This window comes from Pleurodeles waltl, chromosome 5, assembly GCF_031143425.1.
Source record: "Pleurodeles waltl isolate 20211129_DDA chromosome 5, aPleWal1.hap1.20221129, whole genome shotgun sequence".
Classification (NCBI taxonomy): domain Eukaryota; kingdom Metazoa; phylum Chordata; class Amphibia; order Caudata; family Salamandridae; genus Pleurodeles; species Pleurodeles waltl.
In genome coordinates, this window is record NC_090444.1 from 741,656,534 (window position 1) to 741,682,436 (window position 25,903).

Below are 25,903 nucleotides of genomic sequence, written 5' to 3' on the forward strand. Positions count from 1 at the left end.
ATACCTCCAGTGCAGTGTACTATGCTGAGGGGGCCCCCTGGAGTTGGGTCTCCCCCCTGCACCTCTGGGGCTGCGGGGGCCTTTGTTATGCCACTGCAGACACCCTTGATGCTTTCAGTCTCCTTAAACTAGCAAAGACACCTGGCCTAGATAAGATACCTAGTGATCTGTATAAATCTGAGCCTCCTCAAGTTTGGTCCAGTTATATTAAACTTTTATTGAATGCTATTGAGGCTGATGGAGAACTCCCTGAATCCTTGGGGGGAGCTGAAATTATTCCAATCTACAAGGCGGGAGATGCTGGTAATTCTTCAAACTATAGGTCCTTGAGTTTTATAGACAACATGCAGAAGATTTTTGCTGCACAGGTTCATGATAAGTTGTTAAACTGGGCGGATGAACATCATAAATTATCTCCTCTCCAAGCTGGTTTCTTTGTGAAAATCAGCACCATTGATCAGGTGTTTAGATTTACTGTTTTGTATTGGAAATATGTGCTGCTCAACAAAAAATACATGTATGTAGCCTTTGTTGATTTACATGCTGCATTTGATTTTGTGCAGTGGAATAAATTATGGAGTGCCCTGGGTGAAATGCGTGCCCCTGATTACTTGTTCAATCTCATTGTGCGTCTACATGAAAATTGCTATTCACAAGTTCACTGAGGAGATAAGGGAGAACTTACTGATCGCATCCCAGTACAGCATGGTGTCCGCCAGGGGTGTGTCCTAGCACCCACTCTGTCCTCCCTTTACATAAACAATGAGGCCACTGACTTACTGGAATTTCTGAACGATTCGCCCACTTTAAATGGCTTTAGGATTCCAATCATACTTTTTGCAAATTACTGCTCTCCAAGACACCTGTGGGTCTCTATTTTGGGATAGACTAGCAACAAATTGCGTTGTGAGGGTGGGAGCTGATTTGCTGGATCGGGTCCAAAGCTTTGGTTATTTGGGAGTAAAATTGTCTGTGAAGTTTAATTGGGGTCCTCAACGAGAGTCTTTTACTCATTCAACATAGGTCCAAAATGCTCACAAATGCACTTTAAAACTAGTTTGCGCTGCATTTCTCTACCATAAATGTCTATCGTGCTAAGGCACAGAATGCTGCCCTTTTGGTACTGAATTGTGGGGCTATAATGATATGCACCAATTAACAATAGCCAAGAATAATTTTATAAGAACTCTTATTTCAGTCCCTTCTAAATCTCCCATTCCGCCCTTATTTTTTTTTTTTATACCAACCTTAAATGAATTCTTGATGTGTTCTTTGGTTTACTGGGAAGACTAAGGTTTTCCTCAGAGCTAACTAACTATATTGTTATGTAGCCATTTTAGTTATAGCTCCATGCACGTTAGTTTAATACACTAGGCCGCTGTGCACCTTGACCTAGATATATTTTATTCAGCTTCGCATTGTTATTTTTACAATAACCAGTTTTACGGTCTTGTTTTAATTTCTTCTAACTGTTTTGCTTAGCCCAGCACTGTGTTCTCAAACAACACATTCTTGGTCACTTTGTGCTTCAGTCAAGGCTACAGTTTGGTACATTGCCGGTGAACGTGGTAGAAGTTTAGTCTCCAACATTCGTAGAAAATACACATCCTTACGTAGGGACATTTTCTTAGAACATTAGCTGTGTTATTATAAAAAACACTTCCTAGTCCCATTACACGTTAAGAGGGAGATTCCAGCCAGGGAACCACAACTGTATGCTGAATGCTTCGCTGCAGATGCTAAAGCAGACTACAGGTCTTTGCTCAGGTATGAGGGTTGATGTTCTCCCGGGGGAACCTGAAAAGCAGGATTAGAGCTTAACATGCCGTGCTCAAATTATGGTTCAGATAGAAAATAGTCCATCGACTTTAGTGGCAATATGATAGCATTATTCTTATGCTTCACTCTCATTGTCACCATTTTAATATTGTTATGTTTAGGTTCTGGTTATTGCAGCTCACAGTTTGCTATCTAAAATGCAGTTGTTTTATTAAACAAGTCTTTAAAACGTATACTGCTTTAATTGTCATTTAAATGAGAGACCGAATTGTGAATGAGAGAACCGGATGCGACCTGAGTGACCACGACTTCCCTGAGAAGTATGATATGTCATGCGCTCGGCTGCCCAATCATCCCTACCTTTCGGGAGAGATGAGGTACTGCTAGTTAGCCGGAGCAAAATCCGGATTTGGAGCAACACGTGTCACCCACCGTGGGTCAGACTCAGTCTCCCACACTGTGGGCGATCTTGCTGCTCTAAATCCAGTAGTCTCATTAGAATAATGAGAGCCTAGGGGACAATATGAATCATTAAAAAAAAAACTAATGAGCTTGACAAATATAATGAAAGTTCCTTGGGCTAACATTTGTATTAAGGTGGTTTTCAAAGTGGGTCCAACCAAATTGTGAGAAAAACTGGAAAGCATCTGTAAGGCTGAGGCTGCAGTCCTAAAGACTCGTTACTGGGAGTTTGTCCTTGAACATTATGTTCTGAACAGGAGAAATAGGCATCTAACTAACCAGAGCTTTGAGTTTAAGATTACCCCACACTTTGAACTCTTTTTAGAATCTTATCACACCTCCTCTTGCCAATAGCTTTAATGTCCACTTTAGAGTTTGCAGTTTACGACCCAAAGAGTCTGTAAAGAGGTGGAGTAATGGAAAGACTCCTAGCATGTGGCCTGCTTGCGCCGTGGACTCAGAAACGCAGGAACATATCTTGTTCTCTTGTCTGGCATGTCTAATAGAGGCATCTAGCAGCAGATTCCTTACCTTAGAATTCTTCCCCAGGTGCCAGACTGGATCAGGAAAAAAAATTCCAGCAGTACCTCTGCACATCGGTAGAGGGCGTCACATGACTCTGTATCGACGTTGATGACGAAGTGACATCAGTGCCTTCTTTTCCGTGCTACAACACAGATCCATGGGTTCCTCGGGCCATGTTGGTTTATCTCGACAAAGCATTCTTTTGTCAAGGGAACAGTGTGCCTTCCCCTTTCTACATGTCCTCAGGATTTACACCTGGTGGGTTCTGTGGCAGGCAAATGCCTGCTACGGACCCTGATACTGTTTGCATGTGGTGCCCCGAGGAATACCATGGATCCAAGGATTGCTGGTCCTGTTGACACCTTCATCCAAAAACATTGCGGGAACGTTTGACGATTTTGGCGGCGCATCCAACGGAGACCTTGCGTCGTCGTTGGTCTTGCTCCAGGTCCGGGGAGCGGTTGTGAGTTCATTCCAAGAACCGTTCCCAAGATTGTACGTCACCCTCTATGTCGAAGGAGCAGACTGCGAAACACAAGTGGTGTAAGTCGCGTTTTCCGCCGTCGTCAGGTAAGTCTGGTGTTTCCGATGCCCTCTTCCGATCCCCAGTTGAGGAGTCTGGGCATGAGTCCACCCCACCCCTCCCCGCTTTCCCTGGAGCCGGGGCGACTTTGGCCCAGATGCGGTATTATTACAATTCCCTTCATGCCAGCTTTGGACCCCTGGCCTCCCTCTGGTGCTCTTCCTAGCCCCAAGGAGGTGAGAGGTATCCTACCAGACTCCCCGACAGCGGCTTGCCCTCGGCGTCAGATAGGTTCTTTGGATCTGTACTTGGATCTGTCCCAGCGCTCAGCCTTTCAGGTTCCCACCCTGCGTTTGATCAGTGGTCGCTGAACCAATTATCCTATCTGACTCCGAGGCGACGATGCTCCGACACCGGACGGTGTCTGGTGCGGTGCCGAAGATGCCGCCCAGCTTGGATACCTTTCCTCCTCTTTCTTATCAATCCCTTGCTGTGTTTCCTTTGTGAGAACAGACTTATAGAGGTTAAGGATGGGAGCCGGGGTTTAGTAACCCTGTGGACAAGACTATCCATCCTCTGGATGGAATGGTGGAATTGGGTGAGGCCAGTGGCTTTAAGTCCTCGCTGGCTTCGGGCTTCCTTTCCCCTCACAGCCTTGCGATGCATGTGAGCTCGTCCTTCGCCAAGGTGTTAAAGAGGGCAGCTGTGGTTCAAGAATTGCAGCTCCTCTCTGTAGCGGTGACAACTGACACTTTGATAACAGTGCTTCCACGGGGCCAAACAGGAATAGAACCTTTGCTTTGATATAGTAAGGCACTATTTGATTTTTTATTAGAGACCTTTGCTAAGTCCGCTACAGCGGCCCCTGTGGACTGATCCATAGCCCATAGACACTGACCTGCCCCCTCGGACGCAGAGCAACCTCGCTCCAGGATTGGCGAGCGGAAGCTAAGTTTGTCATTAGGTATGGTATGGATACCACAGACTCAGTTGGTCGACCCATGGCTCACTCTGTAGCTCTGCGCCATCATGTGTGGCTATGCCACAATTGCTTTTCGGAAGCGGTCCGATCCACTTTGGAAGACATGCCTTTCGATGGTACCCACCTGTTCGGCACTCATGCCTATTCTGCAATACAACGCTTTAGGCACAGCCAGGGTGGAAAAGATTTGTAAATATGTCTCCTCTTTTACTTAGAGCTGCACCCATGCCAGTGTGTGGAGTCTTTATTTCCTACTGAGCCATGTTTCAGTTCACTTCTTCCACTCAGTCTGAGCCATTTCACCTTCTCTTGGCACCTGGTACAGTGTTCCTGTCTTTGCAGGTATTCCTGTTTTTCTTATGGTTGTTAATGACAGCTTTGTGTTGTATACTGTCTGAGATATGTATATTCTTTATGACCCTAAGTGGGTTTAGCTCCTGTTGACTCAGTTTTTTCTTTTTTGTCTGAAGATGGGCTTCGTGCTCAAGAGTTGGCACTGGTATGGTATGTACCCTGCTCTGCGTAGAGCATTTTCTGAATGCTTTATAGGTGTTTTTAAATATCTTGTAGTACCCTTCTGATCCCTTGCAGGGAACTTGTCATTTGTCTCCCTAGGAATTTTTGTGAATGGCCTCTTGCTTGCACAATTGTCTTTTTATAGCAATAGCAAGGTCTTGTGCCTCTGGTGGGACAGGTTCTCCAGGGCAAGGGTTCGATTCCTGCCTAAGCTGATAAATTAATTTATGGGGTCAAATAGCTAACCATTTGATTGCATGGTTTCTCTTTGCAGGGGCGACTCCTCCATTAGGGCAGAGGAACATCGCCACCCACCACCAGCTGCAGGAGCTGCAAACCTTTAGAAACAAAACTACAATAAATGCTGTTTATTGTTGTTTTATTTCTAAAGGGGCGGCGCCATGGGGGTGACCAGCATGGAGGGGAGTGAACAGACCACTCCCCTCAGTGCGATTGTATGTTTGGCTGGCCGTATTTTTGTATTTTTGTTTCGCCTCCCCCCCCGCCCCACCACTATGCTGAGCCGCCAGCAGTGACTGTCTCTTTGCTATGAATATTTTAGCATGATTTGTGCTTCTCTATCTAGTGTTGGTCTTCTCATGAGAGACTCTTACTTTCCTGTGTGAAATGGTGGGGCAAGTGGTACCACCATTCCACATATGTGCATCTTGCACTTTTTTAGTGAGCACTCTCTTGCTGTGCCTTAGCAGCATGGGCTCTTGCCACCTGTTTCTTCGGCACCGGTAGTACATGTTGGCAAATTCCTTATTGTGTCTGTGTGAGCCATGCTTGCAGGATTTTTGTCTTGTGCTGCCGGTCTTTCTGTCCTTATACTATTCTTCTTTACAAGGGGATGTGCAATACTTTCTTATTGCTTAGCGGTAAGGTTCTGTACCTTGGCTGCTCCACTCTCCTCTTAGGCAAGAGACCACACTCACAGCCTCCAAATGTATACATATTTATTCTTAAGACACCTCCATGTGGGTATCATCTGTGTTCATGGGTGTCTTCCACTTTTTACTCTATTCTTCGGGTGTCATAATATTTGAACACTTCTGGGGGTAGATATAATGCTTCTGAGCTCTAATTAAGGTTCCTTACTTTATGTTCCCTTTTGGTGTGTACCTCCCTCCCTTTGGAAGATGCCTATATACTTTGGTATAATGCAGGCGGTAGAAGTGCTTTGTCTTTTATTTCTGGTGGGTAATGTCTCCTATTTCCTGAGGGGACGTTATTTCCTATAGTGAGCAATTGTGGCTCCATTATGGGTTGCAACACCCTTCATTGATTCAGCTTTGTCTACGTTGTTCTGTACGCCCACTTGTGGGTTTCGCCCCTGGAGAACTTGTGTTTTACCTTACTGATTGCTCAACTTAGTCCTCATACATTTTATGGCACCATCGTCGTATCATCTTCTGTCTTGGCCGATATCTAATTATATTTATTTTCCTTTTTTGTTATATTGACAGTTTTTTTTTTCTTTCTTCCTATGTGCGATCTACTGTCTAGAGTTCCTAGAGGCGTTAACGTATCTCTGGCAGTTTTTTCTTGGGACAATTGTTGTCTTGGCCAATAGTTGCTCTTGTGATCTTCATCATATTTTATTACAGCATTGTTCAGAGCTTTTTTCTCATAAATGGGCTAAATTTATGTTTTTTTTTATTGCGAAGTCTATAGCTCACTGGCATTGCCTGTTGACTCTGAGCCTCCATGCACTGTCTGAACATAAATTTAATCCCACCTTGGAGGCAGGTGTTATGTTGTCTTCTGACACTTTTTATCCATTCTACCATGGTAATGTTATTTCCATGCATTTCAATGCCTTTATGACTTTACTGCCTGTGGGTCCTTCCACAGGTTTTATTGTGTTGTATGTTCTTACCTCAACTTCCAAAGATCTCTGTTCACTTCTAGATCGGCTTGTTCTGGTCAGTGAATTTTTGCAGGATTAGTCATTTGCATTAAAATCTGCTACACATTGCCTGAGAAGCGAGCCCCTGAGGGCTTGCATGCTCATTCTACCAGGGTTAGATCTATGACCACTGCATTAGGATGAGGGATTTCCGGTCCAGGCTATATACCTGTCAGCACCGTAGTTTCCCTGGACACGTTTACCTACATTGCTGTCTGAACAGTCAGGTCTGTTGTGATGGGCATTTGCCCTTTCAGCCCTGCAGGCTTCCTTGTCTGAAACCGGTCTGCAGTCCCTCCTCCTTGGATGGTTTTGTTAGGTATCTAATTCTAAGGTGAGGAATATGCGGCTAGATGTCTCCATCAGATGAACAAGTTACTTACCTTCAGTAGCGCCTTATCTTGTAGAGGCAGGATCTAGCCGCAGATTCCTTACTGACCCAACCTTCTTCCCTGCTCTCCTAACTGATTTCAGCGAACAGGGACTCCCCTTTGAGGGGATGCTCTATGAACTGATTTCTCTTTTTATCTTAGATGCTTGGCATAAAGATGCCTTTACTGGGAGCTCTTAATTGATTAACACAGAGATAACTCTGTTTTGGCACCGAAAACATTCACAGAAGAAACTGGCGTCTGTGCGTCAGAGAGGGGATTATATGAACTCCGGCGACTTCGCATCCAGTGGATGACATCGGTACGGGGTCACACAACGCCCTCTAATAACACATAGACTTAATGCTGGGGAAAAAAAACTCCAGATCCAGTCTGGCGCCTGAGAAAGAACTCTAAGGTAAGGAATCTGTGGCTAGATCCGGTCTCTACTACATAAGGCATTACCGAATGTAAGTAACTTGTTCACCTTGATGTTTGCCGCAAGTGGATACATCCCATGTCCCAGATATGTCTTGTGTGCCTGAAACCGGGGACCATGAGGCTCTTAGTAACATTTAGTAGTGGATGTTAAAAATGTACACATCAGGATACATAGTATTTGATGTGAGTCGTTTAGGTTGTGAAAGCCGTCCCAAAAGGGAAACGTCCCAACAGTACATCGTAAACACAGTGACTTTTTTTTCGTTTAGTCTGTTTTCATTCTGTGCCAGCTGTTACCTTTAGTTTATCTCCAGTGGAGACTGTAAAGTTTCTAGAGTAGTCTGACATGTTTCTTGTTGTTAAGTTCATAATCATTACAATATGGCCTCTTATTATATACTGTTTACAGAGATAGATGCATGTAGGTAGGGCAGATGTATTTTGTGGCATGTTAGTTTTTTATGGTCGAGCCTGCGTTGCCCGCGCATGCGTATCGCAGCGAGACGCTTTAGTTATTAGAAAAGGGCTCGGAGCCCTGTTGACGTCACGTCAGTGTGTTTGATTGGTTCGTGGGCTAGCCTAGTAAAATCTGCTTGCTTTCATTAGTGGAAGGCATGCACACGTCATGCCTTTTCCGGTGGTTAGACCAAGTACAGAAAACATACGAGGCTCGCTGTTTTCTGTCGGATCGTGGACTACTTTTTCTCTATTTTCCTAGCGTGATTTCGCTTGGCAGAAGTTGAGCGCTTACACAGTTAATTTCACTTTTTTACGTACATAAAATGTAACGTCGATAGATGAAAAGTCGGGTTAGGAGTTTACAACGCTATCAGCTCTAACATGAGCAAACGCGAGACCCGTTGCATTGCAAATGCTTGTTTAGTCTTGCAGTAGTCTGTGTCTCCAAGCCCTGGTTATTTTGTAAACAATGGATAAAATCAGTGGTCAAATAGTATATAAACTCCAGGATTTGACCATTGATTGGGAGAGGTCTGTATGCCAGAGTTTCTCCAGATTGCGGAGCTACCCATTCTCAGAGAGAAAGTTGATTCCAGAAGCCTTACAGAACGTGTAATCAGCAGAACTCCGATAAACAGTAGCTGAAGCCAGCTAGTCAAAGATAAGATGTGCGATCCTTCCGGAGAAACTCGAAACGCAGGTTTGCCATTTATTGCATTAGCTAGTGTTTAGCATAGCACTAGGGATAGCTTTAGGGTATTAGAATGTCAGAAACTCGCTAAAGATGTTAGAAATGTTTTTTGTTTTTGCTGATCATTGCATGCTTAACTGGTTTTATTTTTGCCTTCTTTGTGATTACCATTCATATGTTATGCATTCTTTGTGGTTACCATTCATATTTTATGCACCAGACTGAGGATATTAAAATAAACATTTTACATTGTCCTTGTTTTTGTGCTTTATTTGACAGTGTTATTCATACCGGAAAGATTGTTTGTATTGCCACTGTGTCCCTGAACTCCTCTACCCGGACTGATAGTTATCAGAGCACACTGCCTGCCCAGGATTGCTCAGTGGGCTTGTGCCAGGGCTGCAATCCAGCGGTCTGCCTAATTAAGTGTTGGTTCATTAAACTGAGTTCTTGCACCAGGGGTAGGAAATCCAACCTTTGTCGTTCTGGGGACTCGACGGATTTTGTATTAACTAATTTTAAACGTCTAACACAAGCTCTGAAAGAACTCCACATGTGTGTTGCTCTGGGCTGAAAATAACCAGTGTAACGTCTTTTTCTGTTTTATATTTTAGGACGCCCCCCAGGCCCAGAGATGGAGTACTGCACTGACCGGGAATCCTATTCTTTAGCAGCTGGTCTCGCTTTAGGCATGGTTTGCTTAGGGGTAAGATTTATCTGTACAGGGAGTGCAGAATTATTAGGCAAGTTGTATTTTTGAGGATTAATTTTATTATTGAACAACAACCATGTTCTCAATGAACCCAAAAAACTCATTAATATCAAAGCTGAATATTTTTGGAAGTAGTTTTTAGTTTGTTTTTAGTTTTAGCTATGTTAGGGGGATATCTGTGTGTGCAGGTGACTATTACTGTGCATAATTATTAGGCAACTTAACAAAAAAAAAATATATACCCATTTCAATTATTTATTATTACCAGTGAAACCAATATAACATCTCAACATTCACAAATATACATTTCTGACATTCAAAAACAAAACAAAAACAAATCAGTGACCAATATAGCCACCTTTCTTTGCAAGGACACTCAAAAGCCTGCCATCCATGGATTCTGTCAGTGTTTTGATCTGTTCACCATCAACATTGCGTGCAGCAGCAACCACAGCCTCCCAGACACTGTTCAGAGAGGTGTACTGTTTTCCCTCCTTGTAAATCTCACATTTGATGATGGACCACAGGTTCTCAATGGGGTTCAGATCAGGTGAACAAGGAGGCCATGTCATTAGATTTCCTTCTTGTATACCCTTTCTTGCCAGCCACGCTGTGGAGTACTTGGACGCGTGTGATGGAGCATTGTCCTGCATGAAAATCATGTTTTTCTTGAAGGATGCAGACTTCTTCCTGTACCACTGCTTGAAGAAGGTGTCTTCCAGGAACTGGCAGTAGGACTGGGAGTTGAGCTTGACTCCATCCTCAACCCGAAAAGGCCCCACAAGCTCATCTTTGATGATACCAGCCCAAACCAGTACTCCACCTCCACCTTGCTGGCGTCTGAGTCGGACTGGAGCTCTCTGCCCTTTACCAATCCAGCCACGGGCCCATCCATCTGGCCCATCAAGACTCACTCTCATTTCATCAGTCCATAAAACCTTAGAAAAATCAGTCTTGAGATATTTCTTGGCCCAGTCTTGACGTTTCAGCTTGTGTGTCTTGTTCAGTGGTGGTCGTCTTTCAGCCTTTCTTTCCTTGGCCATGTCTCTGAGTATTGCACACCTTGTGCTTTTGGGCACTCCAGTGATGTTGCAGCTCTGAAATATGGCCAAACTGGTGGCAAGTGGCATCGTGGCAGCTGCACGCTTGACTTTTCTCAGTTCATGGGCAGTTATTTTGCGCCTTGGTTTTTCCACACGCTTCTTGCGACCCTGTTGACTATTTTGAATGCAACGCTTGATTGTTCGATGATCACGCTTCAGAAGCTTTGCAATTTTAAGAGTGCTGCATCCCTCTGCAAGATATCTCACTATTTTGGACTTTTCTGAGCCTGTCAAGTCCTTCTTTTGACCCATTTTGCCAAAGGAAAGGAAGTTGCCTAATAATTATGCACACCTGATATAGGGTGTTGATGTCATTAGACCACACCCCTTCTCATTACAGAGATGCACATCACCTAATATGCTTAATTGGTAGTAGGCTTTCGAGCCTATACAGCTTGGAGTAAGACAACATGCATAAAGAGGATGATGTGGTCAAAATACTCATTTGCCTAATAATTCTGCACTCCCTGTATGTGCCTCTCAGCAACTTATACTTTGTCTCCCAAATAAAATAACCACTGTTTTGTCCCAAACTCAGAAAAATTGCCTTTGATGAAAATATTTTTTTCTTGTGGGATGTTTAAAAAATAACCTTCTGCTAGAGACTTATAACTGCAGATTCCTCACCTTTTGAGTACTTATCCAGTCATCAGACTGGATATGGAAAACCTTCAGGTCACACCAGGGACTTCACTTGAAAAATGTTCCAAGCTGGATTTGATGTGTGCAGGCAAACCCAGATACCACTCCTTCACTCTAGTATCTATCACTTTCTTTCCACCTCAACAGATGCAGATCTGGAGCGACCTCTTCTCAGTGAAATACTTTTATAACAAAATTCTGCTAAAAATAGTGTGCAAAGGAAATATGTCACTTCCCAAATCTACAGGGCTTAAACCCTGTGGGGATGTCACAAACTGATATCTTTGACTGACCCACATGTGGTGTGTCTGTGGTGCCTAGGTCATACCTCGATTCCAAGCCCGGCATTTACGCACTCCAAAGCCATTTGAGACTGGGAGGCAAAGCTCATTGTGAAGAAACATTGTAAGACTACGAATCATGATTGTCGTGGTCTAAAGTTAGGTCCTGGTCCCAAGGTCACACTTGTGCCAGGCCACCTCCTGATTTAAGTCCTCGGGGAAAAGTCATGAAGAAGAGTAAGTAGTCCAAGAGGGACTTAGTCCCATCCCACCACTCCTGATCACCCTAGAAGGTGTGAGGGTGCCATTGTTCTTCTAGGTTGTACTCCCAAAATCCCCCTACTTAAAAATCGATTCTATCCAGAATTTCCAGGGCCTCCTACGACACTGCAGCAAATCTAGGACTTCCATAAGACATGCTGTAGCTTTTTCATACATTACATACTCCCTCTGGTTCACGTGTGGGCTCCAGAGAGCCAAAATGCCTCCAAACTGGGCCTACTTTGGCAGGTTTGCCATTGGCGCCAGTCTTATGGACATACCTTTTGATGACTGCTTTATCTGGGGATAAAGTGGTCTCTGCCCCAGAGCTCTTCAACGATAGGAGGGCCAAATCGCGCCACGTGGCCTTTTTGCTTCCCTGCACCAACTCCACCAGCAGTCTTGCCTCCTCCGTTGCTTTGGTAAGAGATTCCAATATCGTCAACAGCCCCAGTAGTTGCAGCAGTCACTCCAGCCTTTTTTTGGCCACTGTACCTACAGGCGAGGGCAGTAAGAACAGTGTGCAGGCTTGTCTTCTGCCTCCCACACGCAGTGCTTGTTTTGTGAAAGAAAGAGTTCCAGGGCCTGAAACTCTGCTCTGAACCCCTTAGCCAGTGCCAATTAAATATCAGCAAGCTGAATACCAGTTTTAAAACCATCTCATGCCTCTTCAATCCATTGCAAAATGCTCCCTGCCCCTTTTTCTCACTCATGGAGGTTCCTGCCTTTTTTCATTTTGTGACAATTTTGCCATTTTTCTCCCTTTCCGATCAGTGAAATTTCTCTCTTGCATGTTAGTAAATAAGTGGTGAAAATATAAGTGCAGGATCCCAAAAATAAGTTTGGTGACCCCCAGTGGCAATCACCAGCTCAAATTTAAGCACTGCCCACACCTCTAACATCTGAGAACCTCCCCAACATCTTCTCATCCCCTTGAAGGCACACATCTACCCTGTTGGAGGTAGGATCTGACAATTTCTGCCAGGCATGATGATTTTGGATTTGTGAATCCTGCAGATTGTTCAACTGGGTTTATGCTTTACCATTTCTAGAGTCCATGCCTCATCTTCCACTATTAGCACACCAGCTGATGAAGGACCACCTGTTGCTGTTGGAGCAGGATGTTCAGTATCTTGTGACCTAAGGAACCTTAGAGAGGGTACCAGTGCCAGGCATTGATCACGATTGTTATTCCCACCACATCCTGGTTCCAAAAAAAGGACGGTGGCCTCTATCCCATTTTAGACATTTGCCCTCTAAATTCCTTCGTCCAGAAAGACAAGACCAATATTCTCACCCTGGGGAAGGTCTTATCTGCTCTATATCCTGGAGACTGGATTTGTCATGCTGTACCTGCAGATCACTTACCTCCACAACCTCTTCCTGCAGGGTGACCAGTGTTACCTCCTGTTCATGGGTAGGACACAAGCAGTTTCAGTTTGCTGTGCTTCCTTTTGCGTTTACCAGTGCCCCTCTAGTGTTCAATAAAGTGACAGCAGTGGTAACAGCACATCTTTGGAGTTTAGGGGTTCCAGTCTTCCCCTGCCTTAATGACTGGTTGTTGAAGGCAGGCTCCCCACAGGCAGTCATCAACCACCTCCAGACTATGGCGACCCTCCAGGCATATTTGGGTTCGCTATCAATGTGCCAAAGTCACACCTGACTCCTTTGCAGACACTCCCCTTCATCTGAGCCAGTCTGGAAACCTTGCAGTTACGTGCTTATCCCCAAGATAGGAGTGGCCAGGACATTTGGGCTATGATTCCCAATGTTTGAAATGCTGTCCTGGATCTTAGGGAGGATGGCGCTGATGCTGCTGGACCTGATGGCCTCCTGAATCCTGTTAGTCAAGCATACCAGATTGCATTTGATGGTGCTGCAGTGAGATCCGAAGTCCCAGTATGCACAGCACCAGAGGGATCTGTCAGCCCTGTCAGATTTTAGAGGAGACTGCAAAAGATGTGAAATGATGGCTGCAAGACAGCAATTGGGGAAGCTGCAGACCCCTCTCCTTACTCCAACCAGAGCTCACAATGAGGTCCAATGCATCACTTCTAGGTTGCGAAAGCCATTTGGGAGAGGTCCAGATCAGGAGTCTTGTGTCCGGAGACATCTGGCTCCATATAAACTTTCTGGAGACACAGTGATCCACTTGGAGTTGAAATCCTTCATGTCTTTCATCAATGGGAAGCTGTTGCAGGTGCTCACAGACAACACTACCTCCATGTGGGGAGGGATGGGATTTTGGACCCTGTGCCAGAAAGGGTTTCGTCTCTGAATGTGGCTAGACCGACCAGTAAGTTTTTCTGGTGACTCGCCATCTGGCAGGTTCACTGAACACTAGAGTAGATAAACTAAGCCATCAACCCCTTGTGGATCACAAATGATAGTTACATTCGGAGGTCCTGTAGGTTTTTTTTTTTTGTGCAAACGGGGAGAGACCTAGTTCAGGCTTTTGGCCACCACTGAGAACATGCAATATCAGCACTTTTGCACGTTGACGTTTCCAAGGCATCTCTTACTTGGAGACAGCTTCAAAGTAGAGTGGACCTCTGGACTCTTGAACGCCTATTTGAGTTCTGAAGAAGATCAGGGTGGACTGGGCCCAAGTCATCCTAGTGACCGTGGATTAGGCAAATATGGTATGCTGAACTCCAGGCAAGTGCATTTGTCCTCCGTTCAGGCTACCTCTTCAGATGTATCTCATGTTGCAGTGGAAGGGCAGGGTCCTGAACCCAAACCAGCTCAACCTACATCTCCATGCCTGGAGATTGAGTGGTAAGAGTTGAATGCTTTTGACCTTCCTCCCGAAGTAGTAATGTAATCTTGGCAGCCAGGCATCTATCAACCAAATCTACATATGCCTGCTGTTTGAATAAGTTTATGGCCTGGTGCACTGCTAAACAGATCAACCTGTTCCAGGCCAAACTGTCTGAAGTCCCTCATTCATCAAGTTCTTGGTTTGGGCACTGTTAGAGATGCTGTTTAAGCATTTTTACTGGTGCCGGACCAGCCATGCTAATTTAAATCACCCATTGTGATGCGCTTCTCAAAGAGTTTCAATGTATGTTTCCTCTTTTTCCATCTGCTATGCCTCAATATGATTTTAATTTGATCCTGGTCCTTGCGTGAATTCCTGATGTAATGCATTTTGAGCCTCTCCACTCTAGGCTCCTTACCCTCAGGACAGTGTTTCTAGTCACTATAACATTGGCATGTTGGATTAGGGAGTTCTACACCATGTCCTGCCCAGACAAAGTTGTTTTGCAGAATGGAGGATCCTTCCTACCAAAGGTTTTTTCTCCCTTTCATATTGGTCAGAACATCACCCTTTCAACCTTCTTTGCTTTGCCTCACCCCTCTATGGAGGAGAAAAGACTTTACCAGTTGGATCCAAAAAGGGCTTTTAACTTCTACATCGATCATGCCAAAGAACACAGTGTGAACGATTGTTTCTACATCGAGTTCACTAGAGAAAAGTAAGGTAAGGCTGTACAGAAAAGGACCACCTCGAACTGGATCATGCTCTGCATTAAAACCTGCTACAAACTGGCCAAAAAGCAGTCCTCTGGGCTTGCCAGCTCACTCTACCATGGCCAAGGCTGCTACCTCTACATTGGCACGCTGGGTGTCCGTTCTTAAAATTTGTCACACAGCTTTGTGAGCCTCACTACAAATGTTCACACGGCACTATTACCTAGACAATCAGGTACATTGAGAAGGCACTTTGTCTGCTCTGTCCTTCACAATACTCTTCACCGACCCTCCCAACTCCTCGTCCCATGAACTGGACTCTTCAAATACAAAGATCCCAATTTAAGAATCTGCACATCGGTCACAACTAATCTGATTGGCTTTGCATCTACGTGTGAAGAAGTATCAAGAAAGCAACTGATTGTGGTTCAACATAGATGCAGAGCTGCTTGCATGTAATGGAACTGCAGAAAATTTTCTGGATCCAGTCTGATGCCTGGGGCAATATTAAAGTGAGGAATCTGTGGTTAGATAGTCTCTATTCGAAAGAGCGTTACTTAAATTTCTCCACAAATGATATCCATTGATGCACCTTTTCCTTCAGAGTGGTGGACATGTCAGATGGTGCCTGCATCACCAAACATGACAAAGGTGCACCAACCCGGCCTGGAAACCAACTCCCTTTTTTTACCATGCTCCCACTTGTATTGGTCACAGCAAAGATTACCATAGCTCAAACATATGGCATGTTGAATTGTAGTATATTGATTCTAAGTGCAAGGAATGTGACACACTGTAGTTCAGAGCTGCAGATTGCACATGAGCACTGTTGTGAAATTGTGCAAATCATGAGGTGTGGAACAAAAAAAAGTCCAGAAGAGTGAATTTATGATAAATTAATCTCTGTTCTTGAAATCTGTCTATATATTTATATTATCTTAAACAAATAGCAGCTTAGGTGACCCTGTTGCAGCAATAGTTATTGTTAACCTGACAAGACCTGCCACTCTCGATCTAGAGTATTGTAACACAGCTGTTATAGAGATGTTGGTGGCTGTATCTGATAAGAGACCTCTAGTTGCAGATTCTTTACCTTAGAATTTCCCCCAGGCGGATCTGGATCCGGAGATTTTTCTAGAGCAGTACATAGGTGGCATCAATCTTCTTTGCGTCTGTCGCCGGCCGTGCCGGACATGACATCGCGGGTCCTATATAGGTGCCACTCAGGCGTGCTGACATCAGTTCTCTTCTTTCTGTGCCAGCCTAGCATCGATCCGAAGAAGAGCTACCCCTCAGTCACTTTTTGATATATTTTTTTTCCACTTTTTGGCGAAGATTTGTGAGTGTTGACACTCCTGGTGCATCAAGGATGTCCTTGTGTAAGACCGGGATCAAGCCCTGCCGACCTTGCCATAGAGCAATCTCTGTAACTGATCCACACCCCGTGTGCTTGTGGTGGGTGGAGCGTGACAACGACCCAATGTTGTGCTCTGAGTGCTGGGCTATAAATCTGAAAGCTTTGAGGGAGTAGTCTCTAAAGCCCCTTGTGGCCCAGCACTTGATTCTGCATCACTCCCAATCAATAGGAAGGTCTAGAGAACAGTTGCAGAGCCCCCCTCCATCATCAACCCACTCAAAGTCCTCAGTACGATCAGGTAAGTCAAAGAAGAATAAGCATTCTTCTACTTCACCCTGTCCGTTGGCCGATGAGACGTGGGAAAAGAAGCATCATAGTTCTAAGCCTCCATCCTTGAAGCCTGCGTCTGGGCCAGATCCACACCTCTCCAAGTATCTGGGAGCCGGAGTGACCCCTGCCCAACCCAAAGAGTTTTATGAGGCCTTGCACCTCATCTTTGGGCAGTTTGACTCTGCTGGAGTGCCTTCTGGACCTGCGGGGTCAAAAGGGACCCCTTGGGTTCTGTGCTGGTGGCTTACATCTCTGCTTCAGGGGGTACCCATGGAACCGTTTTACCACCTCAACTTTCCTCAACGCCGGTTCCGATGTCAATGCTTCCGACATCGCCTTTGCCCTGGGTGGCGTTGACCCCATTCTCATTGCCGACTCGTGTTGTGACTACGGTGGACCTCCTGCAGTCACCGGAGTTCACTATAAACATGCCAGAGTCCCACCCGACTCCCTCACAGACGCTCCCCTTCATCAGAGCTGTTCTGGACACAGGGCAATTTCGGGCTTATCCTTCTGAGCAGCGAATCCAGGATATTCAGCCTATACCGATGTTTCAGCCTGTATCCTGGATTTTAGTGAGAATGACTCTGAGGCTGCTGGGACTCACTGTAGTAAGCTGGGTTCTGGTTGTAGTGCCCGTCTCACTTTTTTCTGGTGTCAGTGTGTTTAGACTTTAGTTCACTGAGGTCCTGCTAACCAGGACTCTAGGTCCAGTCCTCTCTGCCCTAAATGTGGTTGCTGGTGAACTTTTTACACCCACAATTGGCATACTGGTGCACCCAAGTAAGTCCCTAGTATATGGTACCTAGGTACGCAGGGCATTGGTATACCAGGGGTTTCCCATGGGATGCAGCATATATTGTGCCACCTATGGGAGCCCATGCAAATTGTGTCTGCAGGCTCGCCATTGAAGCCTGCGTGAAAGGGTACATGCACCCTTTCATCACAGAACCTGGTCACTGCACTTAGACATTACAAGTCACCCCTCTGGTAGGCCCTTCAGCCCAAGGGCGGGGTGCATGTCTCTAAGTGTGAGGGTAGCCTTGCATGAGCAGGGTGCCCCTACAGACCCTAGGCCAGATCCTGGACTCTAAGTGTGGGGAAGCCATCTTAAGGTATGTAGTGGACACTGGTCAGCACGAGTGGTCCAGCTAGATAATGGCTTCTCCGAACCTAGACATGTTTGGCCTCAAACATATTGGAATCATGCAACTACACCGATTCGAGTGTTGCATGATACCACGTACTCTGGGGGTTCCTTAGAGGATTCCCCAATTCTTTCTTACGGGGTCTAGCTACCAGCCCACGCTGCTGCTACTGACCCCAGACAGTGTTCTGTCCTAGTGGTGAGCCAGGCTCAGGCTGGAGAGGCGTAACAAAGGAAGTCCTGCAAGGGAGAGGTTTGACCCAACCTCCCCCGTGTATTAGGTGTCTAAGGGCTGGGGTGGGGTGCCCTCTGAGAGCCACAAGACTGATATGAAGGGCACATTTGCTGCCCTCCTTGCATAATCTGGTTTGCACCAGCTTAGAAACCCCCGATTCCTGCCATGGCACAAAACTGCACAAAGGAGAGGGGAGTGACCACCCCCCGTCCAGCTCCTCCCCTAGGGAGGTGCACAGAGCTCTTCGAGGTGGCCACATTAGTGAGTGACCAGCCCCCTTTCACGGTTACTGACGGGCTCCCATGTGGGTGGGTCCTCATATCCGTTGAGCAAGGCTCTCCAAGGAACTCTCAGCAAGACATCTTCTGCTTCTGACCTCTGGAACAGCTACTGGTCTGCTTTGGAACCAAAACACGTCTGCTTCTGGTGGGAAGGCTCCCATTGCAACATTGTTTCTCCAGATCCTTCAATAATTCTGCAACATCCAAGGCTGTACATCCTCCATGGTCACAGGGATTCAGTTTGCACCTAAACGCACAAAGGAATCTCCCTTGGAGTGAAAGGGTCACTCCCCTGCGTCCACAGGCACCTCAAGTCAATGTTGACCGACTGGTGGGCTCTGCTGTCCCACAGACATCTGAAGATCCTGCTTCACAGATGGTGAGTCAGTGGCTTCCTATGAGTCCTGCTGGTCTTCTGACCAACTTGGGAGACTGTGGGCCCCTGCTCTTGCCACTGGACTGGAACTCCTATGCACCACAACTGTTGCACTTGCCAAGGTTTGTTGACTTTTCCTCCAGGAGATCTTCAGGTGCCAAGAAGCCCCAGCCTCCAGCACTCTGCAGCTTGAACATCAGCCCCTGTCCTGCATCTCCTGCAACGTGGGTCTTCTGTTTTGTCGTTCTGGTAAGGCCTCCTTGTGACTCCCTGGGTCCATCGCCTGTGGGTCACTTGTGGGGGCTCCATCGACTCCTGCTTTGCAAATACATCTTCAGCTCTCGCTTGCATTTGCCAGTGCTTGTTGGGGACCTGGCTGGTCACTGTCCCTCTTGCAATCTGGTCACCGGCGAGGAACAACTCGTAGGTGACTCCTGGGATCTTCTTCAGGTCGTGGACCCCGCAGCTGCTGCAACTTCACCTCCTGGAGGGTGGGCATTGCCACCTGCACCACGTGGGAACCTCCAAGGGTGCTGGACTCTGTCCCCTTCCTTTACAGGTCCTCCACATCCAGAATTTGTTCCTAGGTTCCACTGGCCTGGTCCATGGGTCGTGACAACAGCTGGACAATGAGACGCATCCACTGACTTATTAGAGAGACCCTTCTCCCCTCTGCTTCTGGGTCCCTGGTGTAGGTATTCCTCTCTTTTAGGTATCCTGGGGTGGGGGCATTCTTCAACCTTCCTCTTGTCAACTGGTTTTCTCTGGGTCCACTGGGAAGGGTCCTAAATCACACAACTACAACCATAATTCTTGGTGTTAGCCTAAGTGATGACTGGGTGGGTAACTACCTTGCACCTCGTCACTGGGGACACTTACCTTACTTATCTCTGGTGTTTTCATCTACTGCCAGCAGACTACCGCACTTACCTTGGTTGAGGTCGCTATTTCACATTCCACTTTTTTTGTATATGGAAATAAGTAGAAACAAATTATGATACATTTAGGAGGTGCCTGGCTTAATGTTTTGAAACATAATCTGTTCCTGGACAATATGTTTCATTTAATGAAAATATCCATAAACAACTCTCACGGATCAGAAGCAGAAGACGAAAAGTAAATGGCATTGGTTAGACTAGACAGCAGACACATGCCTTCTCTATCAATGCACCCAGGATCTGAAACAGCACTCCTGTATCTATCGGGGCCCCACAAACTCTGCTTAGGAACAAGCTAAAGACACACCTGTATAAAGAGCACTGAATCACAATGCTGTAACAGTTCTCCGAGAACCCCGTGTCCCTCCAATTAGTTGTTGACATGGCATGGGGTTCTGCAGTAGATAGAATAGGATTACATTTATAATTAAAATACCTTCATCGGCTTCATCCCAATTATTTTCAGGCAGAAAAATGGAAACAGTCCTGAGGACGGGCTTACATCCCCTCACCCACCAAAAAAAAGTGTCATAAAGAGGAGCCGCGGTCAATAGCCAATAGGTCAAGGAAGCCAGGGTTCGAAATAGTTTGTGAACCACTGCCATAGGTGTACATCATAAACTGAGCCATCCTCTTACACTCATGGCCTCCTGCATCCTGCTGGTGACACACGCTAGATGGCATATGCGGGCTCTGCAGTGGAACCTGAGGTTCCAGTGGGTCAGCATTGGGGGAATCTCTCAACATGGTCAAGATCTAGGAGGGAACTGCAAGATCTGCAGTGGTGGCTAACAAACTGTGATTGGGTCAAAGGCAGATCCCTCTACCTTCCCCAACCAAATCTGACAGTAGTGACAGATGCATCACTCCTGGGATGGGGCAGCCACCTGGGAGAAGGGAAGATCAGAGGCATCTGGTCTCCAGCAGAGTCTGGACTCCACTTCATTCTGTTGGAGCTATGGTGATCAGACTAGCATTGAAATCGTTCCTTTCCTCTCTCAAAAAGGAAGGTAATGCAGACGTTTATGGACAGCACGATCACCATGTGGTACTGCAACAGGCAGGGCGGAGTGGGCTTGTAGACTCTTTCGACATGGCTGGAACAACAGGGCATGTCCTGTGTGGTTTAACATCTGGCGGGCTCTCTGAATGCCAGAGCAGACAAACTTATAACAGGAGATGGCGCAAGGTCTCTTTCAGCAGATCCTTGGTTAGATCTGTTCGCCTCCGTAGAGAACAGGCAATGTCAGCTATATTGCACGTTTGACTTTCCAAGGCGGCACTTGGAGTTCAGGCCTGTCCTGTACGCTCTTCCGCCTATACAGCTTCTCCCCAGAGTTCTCAAGAAGATCAAGAACGACTGGGCCCAAGTATTCCTTGTGGCACCAGACTGGGCACGAAGAGTCTGATATCCCAAGCTATTGAGCATTTCCATCGATACCCCGACCAGGGCTCTTCTTTTGGCACTCTCATAGGTGTTTTTTTGTTTGCAATCTCAGCTTTCTTACAGCTACTTAAACAGCCTTCTTTGTTTAAATATCTTTCTGTTAATAGGTTCCTTAAAGGCCTTACTCGTGTTTCCTCCTTCCCCATTCATTATCCCCCAATGGGACTTGAATTTGGCTCGGACATTCAGGATGTGGGCTCCTTTCAAGCTTCTCCACAATTGTCTTCTAAGGCTTCTCTCTTTGAAAACAGCTTTCCCTGTGGCCATTACATCTGCCTGCAGGGTGAGTGAGCTTCAGACATTGTCATCTAAGCCTCCCTACCTTTCCATCTATCCTGACAAAAGTGGTGCTTTTCACACAGGACTCCTTTCTTTCGAAAGTGGTTTCGCCCTTCCATGTAGGCCAGTCCATCAACTTGCCTACTTTTTACGCACTTCCACATCCTTCTAAGGAAGAGCAGGGACTCCAACGTCACGACCCAAAAAGAGTTTTGCAGTTCCTCCTTGATTGTACCAAAGAGTTCTGGGTGGATTCCCACATTTTTACTGGTTATGTGGGTGTGCAGAAAGGCAGGGCAGTGCAGAAAAGAACCATCTCCAAATGTGCTTCGCTTTGGCTAAGAAGCAACCCCTTGAGGGCTTGCATGCTCATTCTACCAGAGCTGAGGTTGCAACCACTGATTTGGCATGCAGAGTTGTGTTCCTGGATCTGTCAGGTGGCAGCTTGGCCATCTCTGCACCCTTTTACCAAACACTACTTCCTGGACTGTCAAGTCCATAGGGACGGGCACATTGCCAGTTCGGTCCTGCAGGACTTTCTGGTATGGTCTTGGTTTGCAGATCCACCTCTGGGGATGGTATTGCTTTGGTATCTATTCTAAGGTAAAGAATCTGCAACCAGATATCAGATGGACAAGTTACTTACCTTCGGTAACTCCTTATCTAGTAGAGATAATATATAGTTTCAAATTCCTTACCGACCCACCCACCCATTCTCTTTGCTTTGTGAACGGATTTCTGGTACAGGAACTCCCATTTTCAGGGCCCTAGTTTTGACGCGTGACTCTGCACTTCTGCGGTCTAATCGTGTAAAGAAACTGACAGCGCGCCGTGGTGGTGCCTCTATAGGACCCGCAATGTCATATCTGGCACGGACGTTGCCAATGACGGACGTGGAGCCAATTGACGCCGTCTAAGGGCACGCAAGTATACTGATCGAGAAAAATCTCCAGATCCATGCTGACACCTGGGTGAAATTCTAAGATAAGGAATCTTCAATTATATATTGTCTCTACCAGATAAAGCATTACTGAAGGCAAGTAACTTGTCCTGCTGGGTACACCTCTTAAATCTTTTAAGAGAGGGTCTTGTAGGAAAGTACCATCTTGCCTGGCATGTTACCCCCATATTTCACTGTATGTATGTTGTTTTAGCCCTTGTGTCACTGGGCTCCTGCCAGGCAGGACCCCAGTGCTCATAGTATGTGCCCTGTATGTGTTCCCTATGTGGTGCCTAACTGTATCACTGAGGCTCTGCTAGCCAGAACCTCAGTGTTTATGCTCTCTCTGCTTTCTAAATTTGTCACTGCAGGCTAGTGACTAAATTTACCCATTCTCATTGGCACACTGGTACACCCATATAATTCCCTTGTATATGGTACTGAGGTACCCAGGGTATTGGGGTTCCAGGAGATCCCTATGGGCTGCAGCATTTCTTTTGCCACCCATAGGGAGCTCAGACAATTCTTACACAGGCCTGCCACTGCAGCCTGCGTGAAATAACATCCACGTTATTTACATCCATTTTACACTACACATAAGTAACTTATAAGTCACCTATATGTCTAACCTTCACCTGGTAAAGGTTGGGTGCCAAGTTACTTAGTGTGTAGGCACCCTGGCACTGGCCAAGGTGCCCCCACATCGTTCAGGGCAAATTCCCCAGACTTTGTGAGTGCGGGGACACCATTACACATGTGCACTATACATAGGTCACTACCTATGTATAGCGTCACAATGGTAACATGTCTAAGATCATGGAATTGTCACCCCAATACCATTCTGGTATTGGGGGGACAATTCCATGATCCCCCGGGTCTCTAGCACAGAACCCGGGTACTGCCAAACTGCCTTTCCGGGGTTTCCACTGCAGCTGCTACCAACCCCTCAGACAGGTTTCTGCCCTCCTGGGGTCCAGGCAGCCCTGGCCCAGGAAGGCAGAACAAAGGATTTCCTCTGAGAGAGGGTGTTACACCCTCTCCCTTTGGAAATAAGTGTGAAGGGCTGGGGAGGAGTAGCCTCCCCCAGCCTCTGGAAATGCTTTGATGGGTACAGATGGTGCCCATCTCTGCATAAGCCAGTCTACATCGGTTCAGGGATCCCCCAGCCCTGCTCTGGCGCAAAACTGGACAAAGGAAAGGGGAGTGACCACTCCCCTGACCAGTACCTCCCAGGGGAGGTGCCCAGAGCTCCTCCAGTGTGTCCCAGACCTCTGCCATCTTGGAAACAGAGGTGTTGGGGGCACACTGGACTGCTCTGAGTGGCCAGTGCCAGCAGGTGACGTCAGAGACCCCCTCTGATAGGCTCTTACCTTTCTTGGTAGCCAATCCTCCTTTCTTGGTAGCCAAACCTCCTTTTCTGGCTATTTAGGGTCTCTGCTTTGGGGAATTCTTCAGATAACGAATGCAAGAGCTCACCAGAGTTCCTCTGCAACTCCCTCTTCGACTTCTACCAAGGATCGACCGTTGACTGCTCCAGGACGCCTGCAAAACTGCAACAATGTAGCAAGACGACTACCAGCCACATTGTAGCGCCTCATCCTGCCGGCTTTCTTGACTGTTTCCTGGTGGTGCATGCTCTGGGGGTCGCCTGCCTTCACCCTGCACCAGAAGCCAAGAAGAAATATTCCGTGAGTCGACGGAATCTTCCCCGTGCTAACGCAGGCACCAAAAAACTGCATCACCGGTCCTTTGGTTCCCCTCTCATCCTGACGAGCGTGGTCCCTGGAACACAGGAACTCTATCCAAGTGACTCCCACAGTCCAGTGATTCTTCAGTCCAAGTTTGGTGGAGGGAAGTCCTTGCCTCCCCACGCTAGACTGCAAACATGTGTACTGCGTGATTTGCAGCTGCTCCGGCTTCTGTGCACTCTTCCAGGATTTCCTTCGTGCACAGCCTAGCCTGGGTCCCCAGCACTCCGTCCTGCAGTGCCCAACCCGCTGAGTTGGCCTCTGACGTCGTGGGACCCTCTTTTGTAACTCTGCGTGGACTCTGGTTCACAAATCTTCCAAGTGCCTGTTCAGGTACTTCTGCAGGTGCTGCCTGCTTCTGTGAGGGCTGTCTGAATTGCTGAGCGCCCCCTCTGTCTCCTCCTCCAAGGGGCGACATCCTGGTCCTTCCTGGTCCTCAGCAGCATCCAAAAACCTCTACTGCGACCCTTGCAGCTAGCAAGGCTTTTTTGCTGTATTTCTGCGTGGGAACACTTCTGCACCCTTCATCGCGACGTGGGACATCTTCCATCCAAAGGGGAAGTTCCTAGTCCTCTTCGGTCTTGCAGAATTCCAAGCTTCTTCCATCCGGAGGCAGCTTCCTTGCACCTTCATCCGGGGTTTTCTGGGCTCCTGCCCACCCTGGACACTGTCGCGACTATTGGACTTGGTCCCCTTGCTTTGAAGGTGCTCAGGTCCAGGAATCCGTTTTCAGTGCACTGCTGGTGTTTGTTGTTCTTGCAGAATCCCCCTATCACGACTATTGTGCTCTTTTGGGGTAGTAGGTGTACTTTACTTCTACTTTTCAGGGACTTGGGGTGGGGTATCTTGGACACACTGACTGTTTTCTTACAGTCCCAGCCACCCTCTGCAAGCTCCCATAGGTCTGTGGTCCATTCGTGATTCGCATTCCACTTTTGGAGTATATGGTTTGTGTTGCCCCTAGACCTATGCTTGCCTATTGCAACCTATTGTAATTCTACACTGTTTGCATTACTTTTCTGACTCTTACTTACCTATTTGCGGTTTGTGTACATATAACTTGTATATAACATATTACTTACCTTCTTACTGAGGGTACTCACTGAGATTCTTGTGGCATATTGTCATAAAAATAAAGTACCTTTATTTTTAGTAACTCTGTGTATTGTGTTTTCTTATGATATTGTGCATATGATATAAGTGGTAAAGTAGGAGCTTTGCATGTCTCCTAGTTCAGCCTAAGCTGCTTTGCCATAGCTACCTTCTATCAGTCTAAGCTGCTAGAAACACCTCTATTCTACTAATGAGGGATAACTGGACCTGGCACAAGGTGTAAGTACCTTCGGTACCCACTACAAGCCAGGCCAGCCTCCTACAGGTCTCTTCTGGGATCTTTTGGCTCTATGAAAATGGTTCAGGTTATTTTGGGAAAGTCGTATTCCCTTAGACAGGCCATGCATCATATGCTTTAAATAGAGATATGCTAGGGCTACCTCTCTGTGGCTTCTGCAGTTATGAAATTCCCTCCTACCAGGCACACACTCTGAATCAGAACACTTTATAACCAGCATTAGCAAAGCCAAAGGTCTCACCTACGAGCGCTATTGGCTTTGCAATGATTTTGCCATGCTGCACAGCGGTATGGCCACTGTATAGCATAACTACAATATTTGAAGAAAAAAGTGTTCTAA

At 46.5% G+C, this 25,903-nt stretch overlaps 1 protein-coding gene across 2 annotated transcripts in view; it reads left to right on the forward strand.

Annotated features, from left to right (window-relative positions):
• ANAPC1 (anaphase promoting complex subunit 1) overlaps nt 1-25,903 on the forward strand; it is a 614,893-nt gene that overhangs the window by 274,559 nt on the left and 314,431 nt on the right. For both annotated transcript variants that reach the window (XM_069234703.1, XM_069234704.1), the window contains exon 29: nt 9,276-9,367. In XM_069234703.1, the coding sequence (XP_069090804.1) occupies nt 9,276-9,367 (92 nt within the window). The remainder of the gene's footprint in view (nt 1-9,275; nt 9,368-25,903) is intronic.